The 19,656-nt window shown below is 53.3% G+C and overlaps 1 protein-coding gene across 1 annotated transcript; it reads left to right on the top strand.

Annotated features, from left to right (window-relative positions):
• Window positions 1-355: 355 nt before the first annotated feature.
• On the top strand, window positions 356-19,451 carry CTSB (cathepsin B). The gene is made up of 10 exons (XM_004766084.3): window positions 356-510; window positions 12,312-12,462; window positions 13,376-13,461; window positions 14,145-14,259; window positions 14,929-15,047; window positions 15,890-15,975; window positions 16,245-16,388; window positions 16,914-17,030; window positions 17,954-18,082; window positions 18,505-19,451. The coding sequence occupies exons 2-10, from the start codon at window positions 12,337-12,339 to the stop codon at window positions 18,600-18,602; spliced, it is 1,020 nt and encodes a 339-aa protein (XP_004766141.1). The 5' UTR covers window positions 356-510; window positions 12,312-12,336; the 3' UTR covers window positions 18,603-19,451.
• Window positions 19,452-19,656: the final 205 nt, after the last annotated feature.

Raw genomic sequence — 19,656 nt, 5'->3', positions numbered from 1 at the left:
AACTCAGTGGTTCCCGAATGAATGAAATAGGGACAGTCATCCCCTCCTCCAAGAAGGGATCCACCCGGCTTTGAACGGCTGCTTTCAGGCGGCGGCGGCCCCTGTGGAATTTCTCCTGGCTGGATGGAAGCCCTTAGGGCCACCTTCATCTCCCCTCTGCTTCTGGCCTCCATCCGTAAGGCAGGCCGCCCACAGGGCTCGGAGCCCCTCTTCCCGGGCCCCCGGGGGCCCACCCGCAGCGACGCAGAGGCGGGCGCAGAGTCCGCAGCAGGAGGCGGCGGCGGGGCGGAGGGGTGGAGGACGGCGGGCGGAGGGCGGGGGCGGGGCGGACCCCGGCTCGCAGCCGTCACGTGGCGAGTCAGCCGGGTGCGCAGGGCGGGGCCGAGCGCGGTAAATAGGCGCCGGGGCCGGCTCCGGGAAGCTACGGCGGCTGCTCGGGCATCGGCGGCGGTGGCGGCGGCTCCTGCGCGCTCGCAGGCTGCAGGCCCAGGCTCTTGGCTGCGGGGCTCGGTGAGTGCGGACGGGCGGCCCGGGCACGGTGGAAGTGACCTTGGAGGGGGACGGGCAGGCCGGGGCCCCTCTGCGCCCCCAGCCAGGCCCAGGCGCGGTCCCGAGGCATCCCCGGGGATGGGGGGCGAGAAGGCGGGGGACCCTCGGGCTGCCCCAGCGGGGCGGGCAGGGGTGGCAGCTCACAAGCACCTAAAAGTCGTTGGGGAGAGAAAAGCCAAAAAACAACCCCAGAGGGGCAGCCCGGCACCCACCCCGACTCTGACCAGAAAGCAGGTGCCCGCCGGCCCCCTCTCCTAGGGCTGTGTTCTCCACCGTAGGTGGGCTCAGCCCGACCCCCACGGTCCGCCGGGCTCCGGGGTCGGGCCTGGGAAACAGCGGGGGAGGAGCTTAGGAGTTTGCGGGGGAGCTCCGGGGGAGGAGCTTGCGGGAAGCGCTTGGCTTGGATCCTGGTGACTTTCGCGTGGAATCCAGCTCCCCAGCCCCCTGTGAGCTTCGGGGCCTCAGTTTCCTCAGGAAATTGCTGAAATAATAGTGTCTCCCTACAGGTGTTTTCTTATTCCAGAGGGTTTGCTTGGGCAACTTTCTACACAGAACCACATGCACAATTCTGGGGGCCCCGGGAAATAGAAACCAGAAAATTGGAACCTGGAACTGGGTGGAGTAGGGTGGAGGCCACAGGATGAGTTAAACCCGCTGATGGGAGGACAAATTTAACCGGGGGAGGGGGGGTAGGAAACTAGGTAAAGGGCATGAGAGTCCCAGTTGCCTTCTCCCTGGGAGGCTGGCGTGGAAGGAGAAGATGCCACTCCCTGCCTCTGGAGTGTCCTGGAAGGGAGACTGTGCCTTCATAGGCCCAGGACTGTTTGGTAGAAGGGAAAGCAGGGCAGAGTCCCTGGGGCACCACCTCTTCCCTCGGTTGATGACCGTGGAGTCCTGGGAGAGGCAGCAGTGTGGGGGCTCAGCAGGCCACCCAGGTAGATATGAATTGCATTTGCCTTAGTGGACCTAAGTCATTATCTTCCCCTGGCACTGAGGAAGCCAACAGGCTGTGCAAGGATAAGGACACTAACCCAGGCCCCACATCCTCTACCAGCCCCTCACACCCAGTGGTTCAAATGGAGATCTGGCCTCTTTAGTTTGCTTAGAAAAACTGATCTTCAGGTGCTTCCACTAGACACAAATGCAGCTGGAATGCATTCATCCCGTTGTTTCTGTAGATTCAGAATGATAAGGTGAATAGGTTTAGAAGGGTGTCTGGTTGGGTAAGGGCTGCTTTTCTTCCATAACATCCTTAAATAATGGAGAATTGTTTCGGTTTTTTGTTTTGTTTTTTTTTAAGTAGGCTCCGTGCCCACCGTGGGGTTTGAACTCACAACCGTAAGATCAAGAGTCACGTGCTCTACTGACTGACCCAGACAGGCACCCTGAGAATTGTGTCCTGTTGGCACTGGTGATGGTGATTAGAGCCCTTGAACTTTATAGAGAAAGGGGCTGAGCTGTACCCCCTCCCCCATACACACACCCACACCCTGTGTGGCTTTCCCAGAGAGAGAGTTGAAGGTGCCTTGAAGAAAGCTTCTGCTCAAATCTTTGGGGGCATCTGTCCCGGAGCTGGGGTATTGCCATTCGGCAGTGGAAAGGTGTAGATCCCTTATCTGGGGGCTCCACAGGCCAGCCCAGCCCTGGCTCCAGTAACTCCCCTGCTGTTGGGTCAGGACATCTCTGTCTCTGGACTGGTCGGGTGGGCGGTGAGGGTGGAAGCTCTTTGGCCCCATGAACCTGTCCACGCGCTGCTGATTCAGCAGCTTGAATTGAGGCGTTCCTCGGAGACCGGTTGGTTCGTTCCTCAATTATAGGACCTGGGCGTGGGGGTAGGAAGTTGAGCACATTTTAGGAGTAAGAGATATTTTGTATTCCTGTTGGGCAGTTGGATTGGGAAGCAAGGGAGAGCACATTCAGGGGAGTTGTGGGGCCTCCGCTGGGTGATTTTCTTTTCTTTTTTTTTTTTTTTTTAAAGATTTTATTTTATTTTTTTGACAGACAGAGATCACAAGTAGGCAGAGAGGCAGGCAGAGAGAGAGGGGGAAGCAGGCTCCTGCTGAGCAGAGAGCCCAGATGCGGGGCTCAATCCCAGGATTCTGGGATCATGACCTGAGCAGAAGGCAGAGGCTTAACCCACTGAGCCACCCAGGTGCCCCCGCTGGGTGATTTTCTTAAAGTTGTGGTTGTGTGGAATATCCCTGTCCTTGGGAGGATAGGACTAGGCTATTTCCAAGTAAGGGCTCATGGTGTCTGCTGCCTGTTTTAGATAGTTTGACATAAGGAAAATGTGAAAGATGGTAAGAGCTGGGAATTTTTCTAGATCAAGAAGGAAGGAAATCAGGCACTTTTCATATGGGTCAGTCTCACGTGCAGAGAGGTGGTGGGGTTGACAAGTTGATGCATGTAGTTGGGCACATGCAGGTGTGTATTGTACTCAGTGGATGTTGGGAGGCAGTCATCAGTGTCTACACCTGGTCTCGTGTCCTTCATCACCTCTTGTTTTAAGCTCTGCGCACACTTCTGGAAGCTGCCTAAGGGTGGGTGGGCAGTAAATCCTGGGTCTTTCCATGGCTGTTCATGTTCATATCCCACCAAGGGATCAAATGCCCGTATATATTTAGACTTAACCTATCTCATTTTTACCCTCCAGCCTCATCCCCACCCCCCTCCCCCCATTTGGGGCTCACACAACCCAGGCTTCCCTGGGGTTCCCAGGAAGTACGTTTCCTCTTGGACACCGCTCCTCTTGGCCAGAGGCCGGTACTGGCTTGTTTGCTCTGCAAGACTCATGACCACCCCAGAGCCTGCTTCTGGTCTTCCTGAGGGACAGGTAGCTCCTATCTTGTCTCTTTGTAATTCTTTTGCACCTTTTGGGGGGTGCTTTTATTACTTTGTATCAGTCCCCAACAATATTAGTAAAAGTGATGCAACTGTAATTATGCTATTCATATCCTTTCCCGTTTCTGTTTATGAGCGTTATTCTTAATACATGGAGGTCTAGTGTCTACTGAGGGGCAGGTTGTTTTTACTTTCTCACTGTTTACGGCAGGCAGGGCAGGCAGCGCTGGCAGTAAATCCTGGTATCTCTCTGGTACTCCTGAGTTTCTCTAGGGTAGAAGCAGGAAAAGTCCAGTTAACTCCTGGGGCGTAAGTTGTGTGCATCTTCTATTTTGCTGATAGAATGCTGTCCGAGTTTTACCATTGTGTACTGCCAGCCGTGGGTGAGGGTCCCTTTTCCTCATTTACCACCACCGGGTATTATTAGACTTTAATTTTTACCCACCTGATGGGCTTGTAATGATGTTGCTCTTTTCTTTTCGATGACCAGGAATTCAAATAATTCTTTGCTCTCAGAAATCATTGATGAGTGAGGATTTCTATTTTTGTTGTGAATCGCTGACTGTGTTTGTAGTTTTAATGTGTTTGTTAATAGCTAGAACTCACTGAGCTTTCTTTAGATCCTTACAGATATCTGGACTTAATGCAATTAGATAACCTTTTCTAATTTTTTTTTTTTTTTTTAACTTTCAGAATGCGTGTGAGTTTTGGGTAGTGCAGTTTGACTCTTCCATTTTGCGGATGAGAACACTGTGGCTCCTGTAAGCTTGTGACATGACAGAGGTCACTAAAATAATAGTGGAGGAGTTTTAGAGTTTGAACTCTTCATAATTGTCTGTCCCTCCCCAGGTACACTCCTCCGGGCTTGCTCATGTTGTTTTCTCAGGCACCACTTTCTCTCACCTATAAAACAAGTTCTATGCAAGCCAGAGGTCCTTTCCCAGCATTACTGTTTTTGGACTGTGGGGTGCCCAGGAAGCTGCCTGCCAGTGTTATCTGTTTCTACCAGCCTCTTAACTCACTTCACTCTGGTCGTCAAGATAACCTAGTCACTAGCAAGGGTGAGGGGAGGAGGATGGGATGGGTACCACCAAAAGAGTAAACTGATCCAGTCTCAAACACTGAGAACAACCCAGTTATTCTGCCAAAGGACCCAGCAGGGGCTGGGCTTCCTCGTGACCCTCTGACCTGGGCTGGCGTGGGGTGTGCTTATGCATACACCAGTCACTCGGCCTCTGGGCTTGCACAAGACCTGGGAAGGCGGTGCCAGCCCAGGCCTGTGGCCACTCCAGGGCTGAGGCATCGTCAGACATCAGCTGGGAGCCATCTTTTCCTCCACTGAGCCCTGTGGGTGCTTGGAAGTGCTTTGTTCTTCTGGTCAAGGTAGCAGAATTAAATAACCACTATTTGAGGACGTGTTGCTAAAAGTAGGGTGGGGGTGCCTGTGTGGCCCAGTCTGTTGAGCCACTGCCTTCTGCTCAGGTCCTGGAATCATTCCTGCATCAGGCTCCTTGCTCAGCGGGGAGCCTGCTTCTCTCTCTGCCTCTGCCTGCTGCTCCCCCTGCTTGTGCGCTCGCGCTCTCTCTCTCTCTCTCTGACAAATAAAAAATAAAATCTTTTAAAAAAACTAGGGTGATCATAATTTTTCTGAGGCGGGGGAAGAAAAAACTAGTCTGGGATGGTACAGCTTGAGCAGCCTGTGAGTAGAGCGCTGTGCGCTTCCCGCACCACTGAGGACACAGCCATTTCCTGGTGGCAGTTAGTTCATTGCTTTGGCTGTCTGCTCCAAACCAGGCTGCATGGAAGGCACTTTGAAGACGACCATCTCCTTCCGTCTCCCAGCAGCCTTGTGGGGTGTATACGTCTTCATCTTCGTGGGGCCTCAAGAGGAACTAGAACCAAGCTGGGGAGGCAGCGTCTTTCAGTTGCTTGCTTTTGTCACTGCCAGTGTCTCCGCCCCTCTGAGCCCCCAGCCAGCCCGGAAATGGGATCTAGCCTGCAATCGAGTTAGAGCCGCAGTGCTCCTGTGAGCTGGGGAGGACTGGAACATTGATCTCATTTCAATCTCCCAAGGGTTTCCGCCAGCTTGTATAAAGTAGTCCTAAGGTCCTTCAGAATCCAGGCAATATACCTGTTTTAGAAACCGAGACTTGAGAATGTAATGCCCCCTTTAGCATCCCAGTAAGTCCGTGTCTGAGTCCATGAGCAAAGCTTGTGAGCAGAAGCTTCCAGAACTTTGCCCAAATTCTTGTTTCTCAACAATACAAATATTTTCACCTGCCCAGGGCCTTCCCGGGGTCTATTGTTTGAAGACCAAAGTCATAATTTTCTTGTTTTCAGGATGTGGGCTGCTATGGGTGATCTGAAGCAGAGTTCCATTTGTGGGCACTGTAGCCAGATGGTATCCAGGCACTGTGGGAGAGGAGATTGACTGGCTTGGCCTGCTCAGCCTGGTGGGAATTAGTCTCTGGTTTTGGGACAGATGGTTGGCAGGTGTACCTGTGAGTGACCTAAACTGTTTAAGTGGGTGAGGCAGGTGAGGCTGCCTTTTTTTTTTTTTTTTTTTAAAGATTTTATTTATTAGAGAGCACAAGGAGGGGGTGGGCAAAGAAGAGAAAGCAGACTCCCTGCTGGGCAACGAGCCCAAGGCAGGGTTCAGTCCCAGGACCCTGGGATCATGTCCTGAGCCAAAGGCAGATGCTTAACCAACTGAGGCTCCCCACCCCAGCACCCCCAGCCGGGGCCCTCTCACTGCTTCCCCAGGTCCCCCTGGGGCTTGCTGTGAGCCGCACAGCTTTGGCTCACTGCAGTGGGTGCCCTTTCTGGGTCACACAGCAGTCGCCCGGGGGCCATTCAGCTGCAGGGAGTTTGGCTCTAGACCACAGAGAGCCAGCTGGTGCCCGTTTATTCTCACAGCTCTAAGGAGGCAGATGGCGATGAGGAGCCCTTTTGGTTTTGTTATTTTTAATTTGAGGATTGTAAGCCATGAGGCAGTTAGACACGTTTCCATTACGAGCAGAAACAGGAAACATCAAGGCCGTGATTCAGACTCAAAGGCAAGGTCTCCTTTGGTGTGATCAGAGAGGAAGGCGCTGGTGTCAGCCCCCATGGCGCCGCCCCAGCACGGAGGCGTAGCTGGGCGAGTTGCCGTCGGAGGAAATGAAGAGCTGTGTAGTTTTGATGTGTAGGTGGTACACCGAAGCAGCCGAAACTTCAGGAACATCTGCCTTGAATGTGAGAGAGAAAGTTGCAGCCGAGTTCTCCAGACAGGTCCCACTCGATCTTCCCAGCGCTCCTGCCTGTCCACCTGCCCCCTGGTCTGCAGGCACTCCACTACTGATCTGCAGGGCATAGCCTTATTCCACAGCTGTGGGCAGAATCGGGGCCCTCAGCCTGTGGTCCTTTAGAGCCAGCTGTGAAGGAGGTCCCACCGTGTATGAACAGCAGCAGCGGGCAAGGCCGAGCAGAGAAGGGGATGAGAGCCATGCCAGAGACCCATTCATCTGTGTCAGTATTGCCCAGAAGATCACTGCTGGGCTTACTTGGAAACCTCACATACCTGTGTCCCGTCTCCTTAGATTTGGGGCATATTGAGAATCCAGTCTCCCCGGGGATTCTACAGCCTTAAAAGGAAGCTTTGGTAAAAACCAAGCTCGGTGGCAGGTCCGTGTCCTTGGGGAATAACAGGACCGAAGCCTGCAACTCAGCATTGGCTCCTCTCCCATCCATTCCATCTTCTTCCAGAGCCCCAAGGTCCACCGTAGTCCCGGGAATGGCTTCAAAGTCATCTGGGGAATGATTATGCTGTAAGCGGGGTTCATAGGATCTGCTGGCCACAGGCCCCTTTCGCACATGACAGCATTCTACAGAACTTCAGTGGCCTGTGCTTCCATAGAAACCATTGAGTGCTATAGGGGTCTGGAAAGGGAAGAAGTACCAGAGCCTATTTTTTCATAGCCAGAGATTGGCTTGGCAAAGGGCCAGAGGGATGTAGTGGCACCCCAGGTTCCCTGAAGAAGGCCAGCTGCCTGAGGTTTGGAGGGACCAACCATCTGCCCACAGTTGTTCCCTCTGCCCATCCACGCCCTGCAAGCAAGTCTGGTGACTCCAAATGTTCTTACCCAGTTTGGGCCCGTCTTTTCTCACAGAATAAGGACTTTCTGTTCATTCTGTCCTGTAATTTAAAAAAAAAAAAAAAACAAAAAAAAAAAAAAACCACAAAACTGACAAAAGGGAAGTATTTGCCCCAAAGAGGGGAAGCGAAAGCTGCTTCTGTTTCAAGCGCAGGCCGTAGGACCGACCCAAGGCCGGCTTGTTGAACGCACAGCTCACATTAGCCAGCTGCTGTAGCTGGTCCGCTGTGCATGATTCTGCAGATGCAGAAAGATGCTGGGTACTCCCTGGGGTACAGTCACCACTGCTCATGGGACATCTGCGTCTGTCCCTTCTAGCAGGAGAAGTCTGACTTCACAGTCTTTGGGCTCAGCAGTCTCTCGACCTCTAGAAAAGGAAGCCCAGTTGGAGGTTAATTGAGGTTAGAACCTCGTTTTTTAATTCAGACTGTGGTATAGAGGTACTCTGGGCACATCTGGAGTCCATGGGAGTTACCTGGCACAGGCTAGAAGTGGGGACGAAGGGGGCAGGGAGAGGAAAAAAGGAGGGTGGCTGGTGGGACCTGGGAGTTGAGGGTGCCCAAGGGAGCAGCCCTTTGTTGCTTTCTTGCTATAGACCAGGTGCCATCATGGCACTCTTGACTTCCACCTGGAAAAAAGAAGAGTCATGAGCCCCCTTTTACAGCTGAGGCTCAGTGCAGGTTGGTACTCAAGAGTGCACAGTAAGGGAAAGATCTGAACCCAGGTCTCCTGACTCCAAGCCCAGTGCTCGTCCTGGCCATGAGCCACAGCAGCCTATTCACTACTTGAAACGAATCCAGACTTTCTCCCAAAGCCACAGCCCCGTGCCCAGTGCTAGTGGAGCTTGGAGTCAGGGGTTCAAGCTGAGCTCCTGACCTCCAGGCTAATGGCTCTGCAGTTTGCTGGGGTCCCTGGTTCTCCCTGATGCAGGATTAAGATGGGGAGAATGACGTTGACAGGAAGTATGGAGGAGGACCTGTGGAACCAAGAGAAGAAGGGCAAGTGCGTGAAAGTCTCGCTTGCGGGGGCCTCACGGGCCTTGGGAGTTGACTTGGCTATCGCCATGGCGCAGCCCTCAGCACAGAAACGGACTGGGAAGTGGATGGTGCCTCTTTGTTCTCTGCCATGAGAAAAAACAGAGAAAGCTTGTTTCAAGTCCAAGTTACCATGAATTGCTCCCCTTCCCCACTTGCTCGTGACTTAACATCTCAGCAGATGGCAGAGCCCCCAGGGATCACTGTGGGATGCCCCTCTGTGACCTGTGGGGAGTATTTCCCTGAGGCTGCCCCGGCACCCTGCCACATTCCCGGACCCCTAATGGGTCACGGTGGAAGCCAGGGAGGGCAGCCCTCTGACTGTCATTTGAATGGGCTAATCATCCAGGCCTGACCCTGCTGGCGTAGGTCTGATGGCCCGTGTGCCCAGAGGCCACACTCCAGTGTTCATTCATGAGGTTCTCCTGTCGTGAGGAAACGTGAAGCTACCGAGCGAGTATAAGGGGTATCAGGATAAAGGAAGGGAACACGACTGCTTTGCTCCTTTGCTCAGAAGATGTTATGAGCGAGACCTCTGCTCCGTTGCTCCTTCCGAGGTGTGAGGACACGACAAGACCTTTACCTACCATGAGAGAGGCCATGTGGATCCTGATATGGTCATGGGAGCCACAGCCTCCCCGTAAGGCACTGAAAATGAGAAGGTTAAGTGTTTTGAGCAGAAACTCACTAGGAGAAGGCCTCACTGTTGCCCAGTAGTCAGTTGGAAGTACATTTGGGGGCTCAGGGTTTTGGGTAGTCCTAGCTGCTTTTCTTCCTAAACGAGCCAAACTTTGAATATAGTATGTTCATTTAATTTTTTTAAAAGGATAGTGAAAAATAAGTCTGCCCGCCACACATACTACTTTTAACACTATTGATGTTTTACATGTGGTAACGGTAAAAGGCATGTATGTCGCTTCTTGGGCTCACACGCTTACTGTGACTCATCTGCTACTTGCTTTTTTCCACTTATGCGTGTGTTGGGCGTATTTTACTTTATCAGGACAATATGATTCACTTTACCTAGTTCATTCTTGATGGCTGCTTTGTCTTCTGTTAATCATTTACTGTAATTTAACAGTTATTTTTTTTATTAGACACCTGCTTTGTTTCTTTTGTCATACAGAGAATATTCAGTAAACATCTGTATACCTGTTCTGTATCTTCGAATTTGAGGCCAGTAGGGTTAATTTCTAAATATCAAATTGCTGAGTCAGAGGGCATGCAGATTGCAAAAGTAATAGAAATGTCCTGGCCGTCGTCTCCGTGATTGGGCCTGCCTCCGGGGTTCAGCAGCCCAGCATTGCTGCCTGCCCATGTCTGACCCTGCCAGGGACCGGCCAGCTGCGCAGCCTTTGCATGCCCTTCATTTTATCTGTACTTCCCTGTGCTTGCGTATCTTTTGATATCTGATGGCTATTTGTTTTTTTTTTTTTTTTTAAAGATTTTATTTATTCATGAGAGACAGAGAGAGGCAGAGGGAAAAGCAGACTCCCCACTGAGCAGGGAGCCTCATGTGGGGCTCAATCCCAGGACCCCGGGATCATGACCTGAGCCAAAGGCAGACACTTAACAAACTCAGCCACCCAGGCACCCTGTACTACTTTTTCTGTAATTTAATTGTGTGTCCTTTTGCCATTTCTCTATTCTGTTTTTATTCGGATTGTTGAGCACTTTTTGCATATTGAGGAAATGAAGCTTTAAGCACACGGAAGCACTGTTTTGTCAGTGTGCCACTTTTTATCTTATTTTGTTTTTCTCTTAGAAAGAGAGGCTTTATTTTCAGTAATCAAGCTCTGTCTCTTTAAGATTCTGTTTGTCAATCATAGGTGTTTCTCATTTGGATAGTACAGTTTTTAAAGTGCATTTATTTCCTTAATGTGTTTTTATTCAAGATCTTTGTTCTGCATACCACGTGTGAGAAATCAGGTGTAAACATTTGGCCTTCCTATGTTTTTCGCAATGCAGAGCCAGTGGTGTGGGCACATACCGTGAGACAGGCCTTTCCTCTCCCACTGGTGCCACAAAATCTAAGCTTCTGAATGGTTTTGTTGATCAGACTGTTCCTGGCCAGCATCTGGCAGGGTTGTATACTATCTCCACTACCCCAGGGGGCAGGCAGGCGTCTCTTCCTGCTCTTTTCCAGAGCTGTTTGCTGTTGTCACACCTCTGTCCTCCCGGGTGGGTTGTTGCTTAAGCAGCCCTCAGGTTTAAATCTTGCTTTAACTATAATTCACTGTGGGAGGCAGCAGGCCCAGTTGTGACCTGGAAGGAGGTGGGTCCTTCTGGAAGCTCCAGAGGGCAGGGACAGGAAACCCTCCCCCTTCCAGCCCAAGAAACCACCCCCCCATCCCCCCAACCCCCTGCCCACATGGGTCTCCCACAAGGCCCAGCAGGGGGGGGAGGGGGAAGGACAGACTGTGGCACCCGGAACATTCCTTGCTTTCCTTAGAGCTGCTTGCCTAAGAGCATGATTCAGAGGTGGAGCCAGTCTCCTGACTTGCTGGCCAGTCTAAGATCTAAGGACTGTGGTTATATTGTGATGGGTTCCCTTCCTGGAAGGACTGTCTTTGAAACAGAGCCCTTGGCTGACTGGAAAAACCAGAGAAAGTCCCAGACTTTTGCCACTGGCCAGACTAGCTCTCCCTCCCTGGTGCTGTTGGGCTTCATTGGCCTGTTTTTGCTTGTTTCCCTGTTTATGCTTGTTTTATATCCCAAATGTAGCGTGTGAAATAGATTTTGTTCTGCATTTTTCTAATCTTAGTGGTTCTCCCCTTGGGACCTAATCACCTAAGAATGTTCACTCACTCAGAGCACTAGCCTGGAAAAGGCTTGAACCCAGTTTGACAAACCCAGCAAGGGGCAATTTGGCAGTAGCAGGGAGGGCCCCGAACTCCTTTTAGCCTGAAGATATGGGTCTGTTGACGGGGTTCAGATGTTGTCATAGGTACTGCCTGTGGCCTGGGCCTTCGGTTCTGATGGACAGGAGGGCCGGGCTGGCCCTGGGCCTACAGCTCCCCAGCTAGCCGCACATCAGTGGAACAGCCCTGTCTCAGAGCATGAGTCCAGCTTGAGATCGGCTCAGGGGACCCCAGGAGACCCAAGCAGCACGCCGGTTACCAGGCTGCAGCGCAGAGGGACCTCCCTGCCCGCAGCTCGCTCTCTCCCAGCTCCCGGGCATCTGGAGAAGTGCACACGGCCTGTCTTCGCCCCACTGGTTTGTTTCTCAGTTGGGGACACTGTGGGAGTGTGAGGTCTCACTGTCAGGTGAGGGTCCTTTTCCAGATGACCCCCTTCCTGCTGTGTGCTCCTGGCGCAGAGGGCGAGAGGGAGCTCTCTGGGGTCTCTTGTGAGAACTCTAGTCCCATCCTCATGAAAATCACCCCCAACAGCCCCATCTCCAAATCCCATCATGTTGGGGTTAGGATTTCAACATGAGTTTGGGTGGGGGTTGGGGTGGATGCGCATTCAGTCCACAGCACAGCCCGTTGTGCTACGGGCATAGCTGGGGTCTGTGGTGAGACGGGGCCTGGGAGCTCATGGGCGCTGTGGGTCTTTGAGGTTTCTCTGCCCCCACACCCAGGCTTCACAGAGAAGGACGCTGAGGAACAGAAGAGGGCACATGGTGGAGCCGGGAAGAGAACACGGGTCTTTCAACCCCTGGGTTGTGTCTGGCCTCAGAGCCCTGCTGCCTGAGACAGCCCCCTCGTGTACGTTACGCGCTTGGAGCATCCTGATGTCTTGTCTTTTCTAGGTGAATCGAAGATCCAGCTTCCAAAATGTGGCAGCTCTTGGCCACCCTTAGCTGCCTGGTGGTGCTGACCAGTGCCCAGAGAAGGCCGCCTTTCCAGCCGCTGTCGGATGAGCTGGTCCACTATGTTAACAAACAGAACACTACGTGGAAGGTGAGCTGTGGGGACCGCTTCTGTGCATGCCCCTCCCCCAGGGGTTCATTTGATGCATTCTGCCTCCCAAGGGTGGTGGCTGCAGCTGCAGCCGTGGGATGGTCTGTCCCAGAGTGGGGCTGATTGAGAGTCATAGCCACTCCAGACCATGCTAACCTTCTCCCTGCGCCTCCCCCCTGCCCCGTGCTGTGTGTGCATGCACACAGTGGTGCATGGGAGTAAACGAGCTTTGGAAGTGCTCACAGCCGGGAAGACCCTGGACACCCCCCCCCAATCCTGGTAGTTGTTAAGACCCATCAGGTGGCTCCCTGCTTTTGCCCAGCCCTGGGGCGTGGGGCTACAGGAATAAAGAATGAGCCATGTTCAGGGCTATAGAGGGTCTCTGTGGACCTCAGCAAGTGTAGCAGATCCGATGAGATACCCAGTGGTCTGGGAGCTGCGTGCCCCTTGGGTGGCTCCCTTGGGGCAGGGCCTTGCTTGCTGTGCAGGGTGCCTGTCCGAGGCTGTCCACGCAGCTGTAACAGAATACCACTGATAGGGTGCTTCATAAATAGAAGTGCAATTGCTTACCATTCTGGATGCTGGAAGTACATTTGCAGGGTGCCAGCATGGCTGGGTTCTAGGGGAGTGCCTCACTTAGTGGGTGGAGCCAGCTCTCACAGCTCCTGTTGGGGCACTAACCCCATTCACCAAGTCTCCAGCTTCGTGACCTAATCACCTCCTGAAGGCCCTACCTCTAGGTACCATCACCTTGAGGTTTAGGTTTCAACATGAATTTGGGGAAACAGATTTCTTTTGCAGTCCCCCAAACCCCCTTGCTCTCCTGAGCTAAACAGGACCCCTGGCCCTGTCAGGCCTTCATGCACCCCACCCCTGCACACTGCCTCTGTTGACTGCTGTGGCTGTCCTGCAGGCTGGACACAACTTCCACAATGTGGACCAGAGCTACCTGAAGAAGCTGTGTGGCACCTTCCTGGGTGGGCCAAAGCCGCCCCAGAGGTGAGTGTCTGCTACCTGGGGATGGATATGCTGGCCATACCTGCCCCACTGCCCTAGGAACAGCAGGGGTTGGTTTGGGACTGCGAGAAAGAGGGAGTAAGAAGTCCTCCTTGGCATCTGGAGGTGTCCCTTCCCTCGGAGCTGCGAGACTGCCTGACAGGGCTCAGCCCCCAGTGCCGTATTTCCCACTGCGCTTCTCCACATGTCTCAGAACCCAGTGGGCAGGCCCTCTGATCTGCCGTCAGTGTTCCATTTTTCCTAGAGAACTCTGTAATGGGCATTTTGCAGTAGATACTACTCTTGTAGGAAGCATTAGAAATACCTAACAATATGGTTGGAATAGTTACGGGACATCACGCAATGGCAAAGATGCTAAAAACGTTGTGGGGACCCTGGGCAGACCCAAGGGGGTAGTGAGGGAAGTAAGAAACACAGTTATGTAGATCCTGTGGCCGAACTCCTGAAAAATATCCCATAAATAAGACTAGCAAGAAACACAGGGAACGAGATGTGCTAAATGGTAAAGTTCCTGGTTTGGTTGTATAAAGTTCCCAGGGGACGTGCCCACAGATGTCACCTTTGGCTTCCCCGTGCCTTCCCTCCCAGGTGGCAGGCGCTAACATCTGCCAGATGGGGGAGAGTTGTAAGATGCGAGTTTGTCACGGAGGTCTTCCTTTATCTAGACTTTGGTTTGCCGAGAACATGATTCTGCCTGAAAGCTTCGATTCCCGGGAGCAGTGGCCTAACTGCCCGACCATCAAAGAGATCCGGGACCAGGGCTCCTGCGGGTCCTGCTGGGTGAGGCCCTGTTGGCTGGGAGGGGCCCGAGCCATGGGGGGTGGGAGGGCAGGTGTCAGACCAGACCACCAGGTGACTAGGCAAGTTATAGAAACTTTCTGCATGTCTGTTTCTGTCGACATACAAATCATGATGATACCTGTGGTCATGAGTTATTGCAAAGACGAGGTGGAAGAACCGGTGGCCCGTGTGTCAGTGGGAAAGCTATTCTTACTTCTCTGACACGCTGTCCCAAGGCCGTCAGCAAATACAGCAGTTTGGAGCCCTGCTCTGCTCCATGAAGTACCCCTCTGTGTCAGTGAGCTGTCTTAATTTTGTTTCAAACTGTGGTAAAGTGCACTTGGTGTACATTGAACCATCTGTTTTCCGTCTCTTACTGACCAGTTGAGCTGCCTCCTGTTGGTAAAATCATATAGTAATCGTCCCGTGTGAGCTGCTTTATGTTAACAAAAACCACATCTCAGAAGTGAACTGAGTGTGCAGGTGGAGATTTGGGGCGGATTGGCCTCCCGCTTTAGAGACAAACTTGAGTGCCAGGACCCTCACTGACACTGGGGGAGACCAGCCACCAGGAAGGTCTGCGGGGTTCACTGTGGTCCTCCGACGTGGTGCCTGGCAGAGCCCACAGCCCAGGACTGCAGCTCACCCGGGCGGGGCTCATTCCTGCAGGCGTTTGGGGCCGTGGAAGCCATTTCAGACCGAATCTGCATCCGCACCAATGGGCACGTCAGCGTGGAGGTGTCTGCTGAGGACATGCTCACCTGCTGTGGTGACCAGTGTGGGGACGGGTGAGTCAGTCCCGGCCCCTCCCACCATGGGAGCCCCCAGGCTGTAGCCTCCGTGAGTGCAGGAGTGGTATTCCAAGTCCAATAACAGCCCTCTGCTGGGACAGCTTGGGGGCCGGGGGAGTCTGGAAGCAGGCCCCGGTGGGACTGCTGCCTTCCAGGAGCTGCCTACAGCCAGGCTGACCCTGCCTGGGGTGTGGGTGGTGCGTCCCGGCACAACAGACATGGTCTCAGGATATGTGGGGACATTTCTGATCTCCAGCCTGCTTGTTTTCCTTGTTGTCTCTCCTTGATCATGGAAATGTAAGAACCCTGGCACCTGGTTTCTGTAATGAGGGATGATGGGCTCCCAGCTTGGTTGCAGAAACTGATTTCCCAGCATGGGTGCCTGTCTTTCTGCCGACTGGCTTTGGTTTTACAGCCGTGGTTCTCAGATATGACTGCGGATTAGGAATACCTGGGAGTAAAATAAGTGTCCAGCCTCCTCTCCTTCCAGTTAACCTGGTCTGGCATTAGCATTTTTTCTATTAAAACACCAGGGAATTGCAGTGTGCTTAGAATCCGTGTGACAGCCTGGTTCAGGGTAGACCTGAATGCGAGGGTCCTTCTGTCTCTTTGAGGATGGTGGTGGGTGGGTCTGGGAGCTGGGGAGATTCCCTGGAAGAAGTGACCCCCAGGGGTGGGGGAAGGGGGCTTGGTTGGGACCCAGGAGAACTTTTAGGCCAGCTGCCGAAGGCATTGGTGGATCCGTAAGGGACCCTGGGGTCTTAGGCAGCAGGCAGTGTGGTCTGGAAACAGCTTAGAAGTTCTCGCACAGTGAATTTAATAAGTGGCTCTTTCCTTAGCTGTAACGGGGGCTTTCCTGCTGAAGCTTGGAACTTCTGGACAAAAAAAGGCTTGGTTTCCGGTGGCCTCTATGACTCGCATGTCGGTGAGTGTCTGCCGCCAGCCCATACCTGACCAGTGGATTTTCTAAGCCATGAGTAAGAATGGTCTCTGCTTGCATTATAAAGTGAGGATTGAGAGTTGAGGTCGGGAGGTGGAAAAATCCAGGAGGAATCGGAGGCAGTCCCCTCCAGGGCAGAATTAGCAAGTGTCAGTGCTGCACATCCGACCCCGTTACCATTGCTGCAGTTTTGCCCTCAAGGGGCTTCTGAAGAGACTCTCAGCTGATTCTTCCTTTCCGCTGGGCCCCCGCAGGCTGCAGACCCTACTCCATCCCTCCCTGTGAGCACCACGTGAATGGCTCCCGGCCCCCATGCACAGGGGAGGGGGATACCCCCAAGTGCAGCAAGATCTGTGAGCCCGGCTACACCCCGTCCTACAAGGAAGACAAGCACTATGGTAAGGTGGGGCCCAAGCTGCCCAGCACCCTGGGGCCAGGGACCCGCTGACACCCTTCCTGAGCCAGAGGAAGGGAGAGGCCTGGGCGGTTGACCCTTGGAGCCAGGAACACAGGAGGGAGAAGGAAAGGTCATGACGTCGTCAGAGGGAGCAGCACACTGTATTTTCTGCCTGTCTCCAGCCCCAGGATCTCTGTTGCGTCAGTCACAGACCCTTAGGGTTGGAGGGACCAGACCCCTCGTTTTACAGGGGAGTGATCAGGCCTAGAACCTTCAGAGCACCGCTCCGTCCTTCTCCCAGGGTCTCATGCTACCCTGGCCCTCCCACTGCGGAGCTGTGCTCTCCCACATCTCCCCTTCAGGGTCCGGGGCCATCCTTCATTCCTCCCCAGGGAAGCCTTCCATGAGGTCTGGGTGAGAGCCCAAATGCAGGCTTCACCTGGCGGCTCCCCGTAAGTCAGTGAAGAGCTGAAGACGGCACCGCGGGGGGCACGCCTCACACCCACTCTGCTGGTTCATTTGCCAGGATGCAGTTCCTACAGCGTGTCCAGTAGCGAGAAGGAGATCATGGCGGAGATCTACAAGAACGGCCCGGTAGAGGCGGCCTTCTCCGTGTATTCTGACTTCCTGATGTACAAATCTGGTGCGTGTTGGCCCCCCTGATGGCAGCGGGGCAGGGGAGGTGTGGGTTCCAGGGAACCAACATGACTAGATCAGGGAAGAAGAACTCGAATTGTGCTGGCGAAGTCCCAGACCATGCTCCGCGTGGACGGTGGAACAGGAAGCACCTGGCTTTGCGTGAGGCTGTGGGGATTCACCCTGGAGATCCCGATGCCCCTGGCCTGAGGGCTGCCTTAGAAACCCCCCTACTCTGGCACAGTGTGTGGCTGGCCCAGCTGTCTCCATTCTGCCTGCTCAAATATTTCAGCATTATCCACGGTTAGGGAACACCATTGGATAAAGGGAGATAATTCTGGAAGACAAGATTATAAAGCAGCTGTTTTTAAGAGTTGTCCCTCCCTATAATTTAAAAGGGTGCATTTCCAGTTTGACAGAGGGATTCACCAGTGTGGGGATCACCTGCTGCACAGGCCCTGTAGCTTTCTCTGTCAGCATCGCCTGCCACCACCCTGGCCTCCCTCTCACTTCGCCTCTGCAGGATGCTGCCCAGGACAGAACCTTAAAACTTAAGTTACAGAACCCTTTTGACAAATAAATCCTCACCTGGAGACCTAGCATGTAGAATGGGTAACTGGAATTGGATGGTAACATTAAATTTACTACTCAAATTAAAATTTATAACTTCAGTTTTCAAGGCAAGCAATGAGCACATTTTGTTGGACTCCACTTTAACGTTTACTCAACATATTTGGGCATTGGGCTTTCAAAAACCTATTGAGATCATTGCCCCACATCGTGCAAGCCGCTGGAGCCTTCTGAGAGAACATCAGGGCATTCTCTATAACCTTGTTTGGGAGGGCGTGGTGGGCCAGCCGGGTTGGAGGGATGCTCTGGGAAGTGAGGCAGCAGCCCGGTCTCTGCCTGAACGGGCTGTCCTTTTCTCAGGTGTGTACCAGCACGTCACTGGAGAAATGATGGGAGGCCACGCTGTCCGCATCCTGGGCTGGGGAGTGGAGAATGGCACACCCTACTGGCTGGTGGGCAACTCCTGGAACACGGACTGGGGCGACAATGGTGAGTGGCGGCCCCCTGCCTGCTCACAGGATGTGTGGGCCAGGATGGGGTGGTCATCCTGTCCTGCTCTGCTCCAAACACTGGGCCTGGGGCTCAGCAGTGACCTCCCGGGGCTTCCCTTGCCATGAGGGCAGACGCTGATGCCGAGCAGGGGTGGTAGGGGTCAGGCCATGGCTTTGAGGTGCTTGTCCCTCACAGTTCCCCATGCCTGGGATGCAGTGCTTGCTTATGTGGGGTCACATGGTAGTGGGGTTAGAGCTGGGCTGCTGGGTGAACAGAACAGGTTGGGAGAACACCTTGGGGCTAGTTTGGTGACTGCTTTCTGGCTAGGCTGGTGTCTCTTGCTCCTGGGTCTTCCTGGAGTATGTTGGCAAGACTCGTAACTTAGCACACTATTAAGGCATATCATTTTTGTTTTCCAGGCTTCTTTAAAATCCTCAGAGGACAGGATCACTGTGGAATTGAATCAGAAATTGTGGCTGGTATTCCATGCACTGACCAGTACTGGAAAAAGATCTAATGTGCTGTGGGATTAGTTCTGCCAGCCCTGGGGCACTGTTTCCCTAAATATAGCCAGTTGGGCTGGTGAGGAGATGGAGGGTAGGAATATCTTTTATTCTTTTGAGTTCAGATATGATACAAGAGGTTTTAGACAGGGCCTGAGGGATTGGGCCAAACCTCGTGTCTACTGTCAGAGCCGTCTTCCAAGGAGACACATCCAAGGCCTGGCTACCTCCCAGCCCGTTGGGTGGACTGCAGTCCCCGTGCACACCTAGACCAACAGCAAGCAAAGTGAGTCCTTCTCCCCCTAGACTAGTGCTGCGCATAGTGCCTGCTGCCCCCGCGTCCTCCCCGGCCACACTCACCAAGAAGCCAGACCGAGACCCAGAGGTCTGTTAGGCTTTCCAGAGGAATGGAAAGTGGAGTCCCTAACAAGACCAGTCCCCTACCAGCAGGGGTACTTCTAAGCAAGTAGCTCGCTAGCTGTGGGCTGGGTTGAAAAGAAAACCAGTGGGCCAGCCCTGGGAGAAAGCCATTCTCCCAGGGCACCTGCATCTCATGAGCTTTGCGGTGCTGCTGCAAAGACCCTCTGGTCTTGTCCTTGGCATGATTCCTTTTTAAATAAACACTTTATTTTGTGTGCACCTCAGCTGATCATGTGAATGAAAGAGGAACAGCTGGGAGAGCTGTCCTCGCTTCACAGACTGTGTCCCTCCAGTACCACCGGCGGGGCGTGAGCGGACTGGCCTCCCAGCCTAACAGTGACACTCATTGGGGAGAAACCAGCTTTAACTGTAAAAATCACTGCTTCACTGTTAATTTAATCAGGAAAGGAATGACTGTGCCAATTAAACGTTTTCTCCCTTAACGTGAAGTCTGTGTTCTGGTGGGATGCCGCGGTCCGTCCGTTCTTACCCTGCAGAATCCCGTCTTCCTGGATCCAGGTGTCCTTGAAACTCAAACCAGGGAACTCCTGCCTCAAACCAGTTTCTCTCGTCGTCATTTCCTGTCACTTTCATCAGCCCTGCTCTACAATTCATCCCTTAAACTGTCTCAGGCTCCAATGATTTGTG

The sequence above is a fragment of the Mustela putorius genome, unplaced genomic scaffold (assembly GCF_011764305.1).
Source record: "Mustela putorius furo isolate JIRA1106 unplaced genomic scaffold, ASM1176430v1.1 tig00000242_pilon_pilon_pilon, whole genome shotgun sequence".
NCBI classification, from domain to species: domain Eukaryota; kingdom Metazoa; phylum Chordata; class Mammalia; order Carnivora; family Mustelidae; genus Mustela; species Mustela putorius.
The sequence above is the reverse complement of the archived record's forward strand: the minus strand, read 5'-3'. Positions and strand labels throughout refer to the sequence as shown.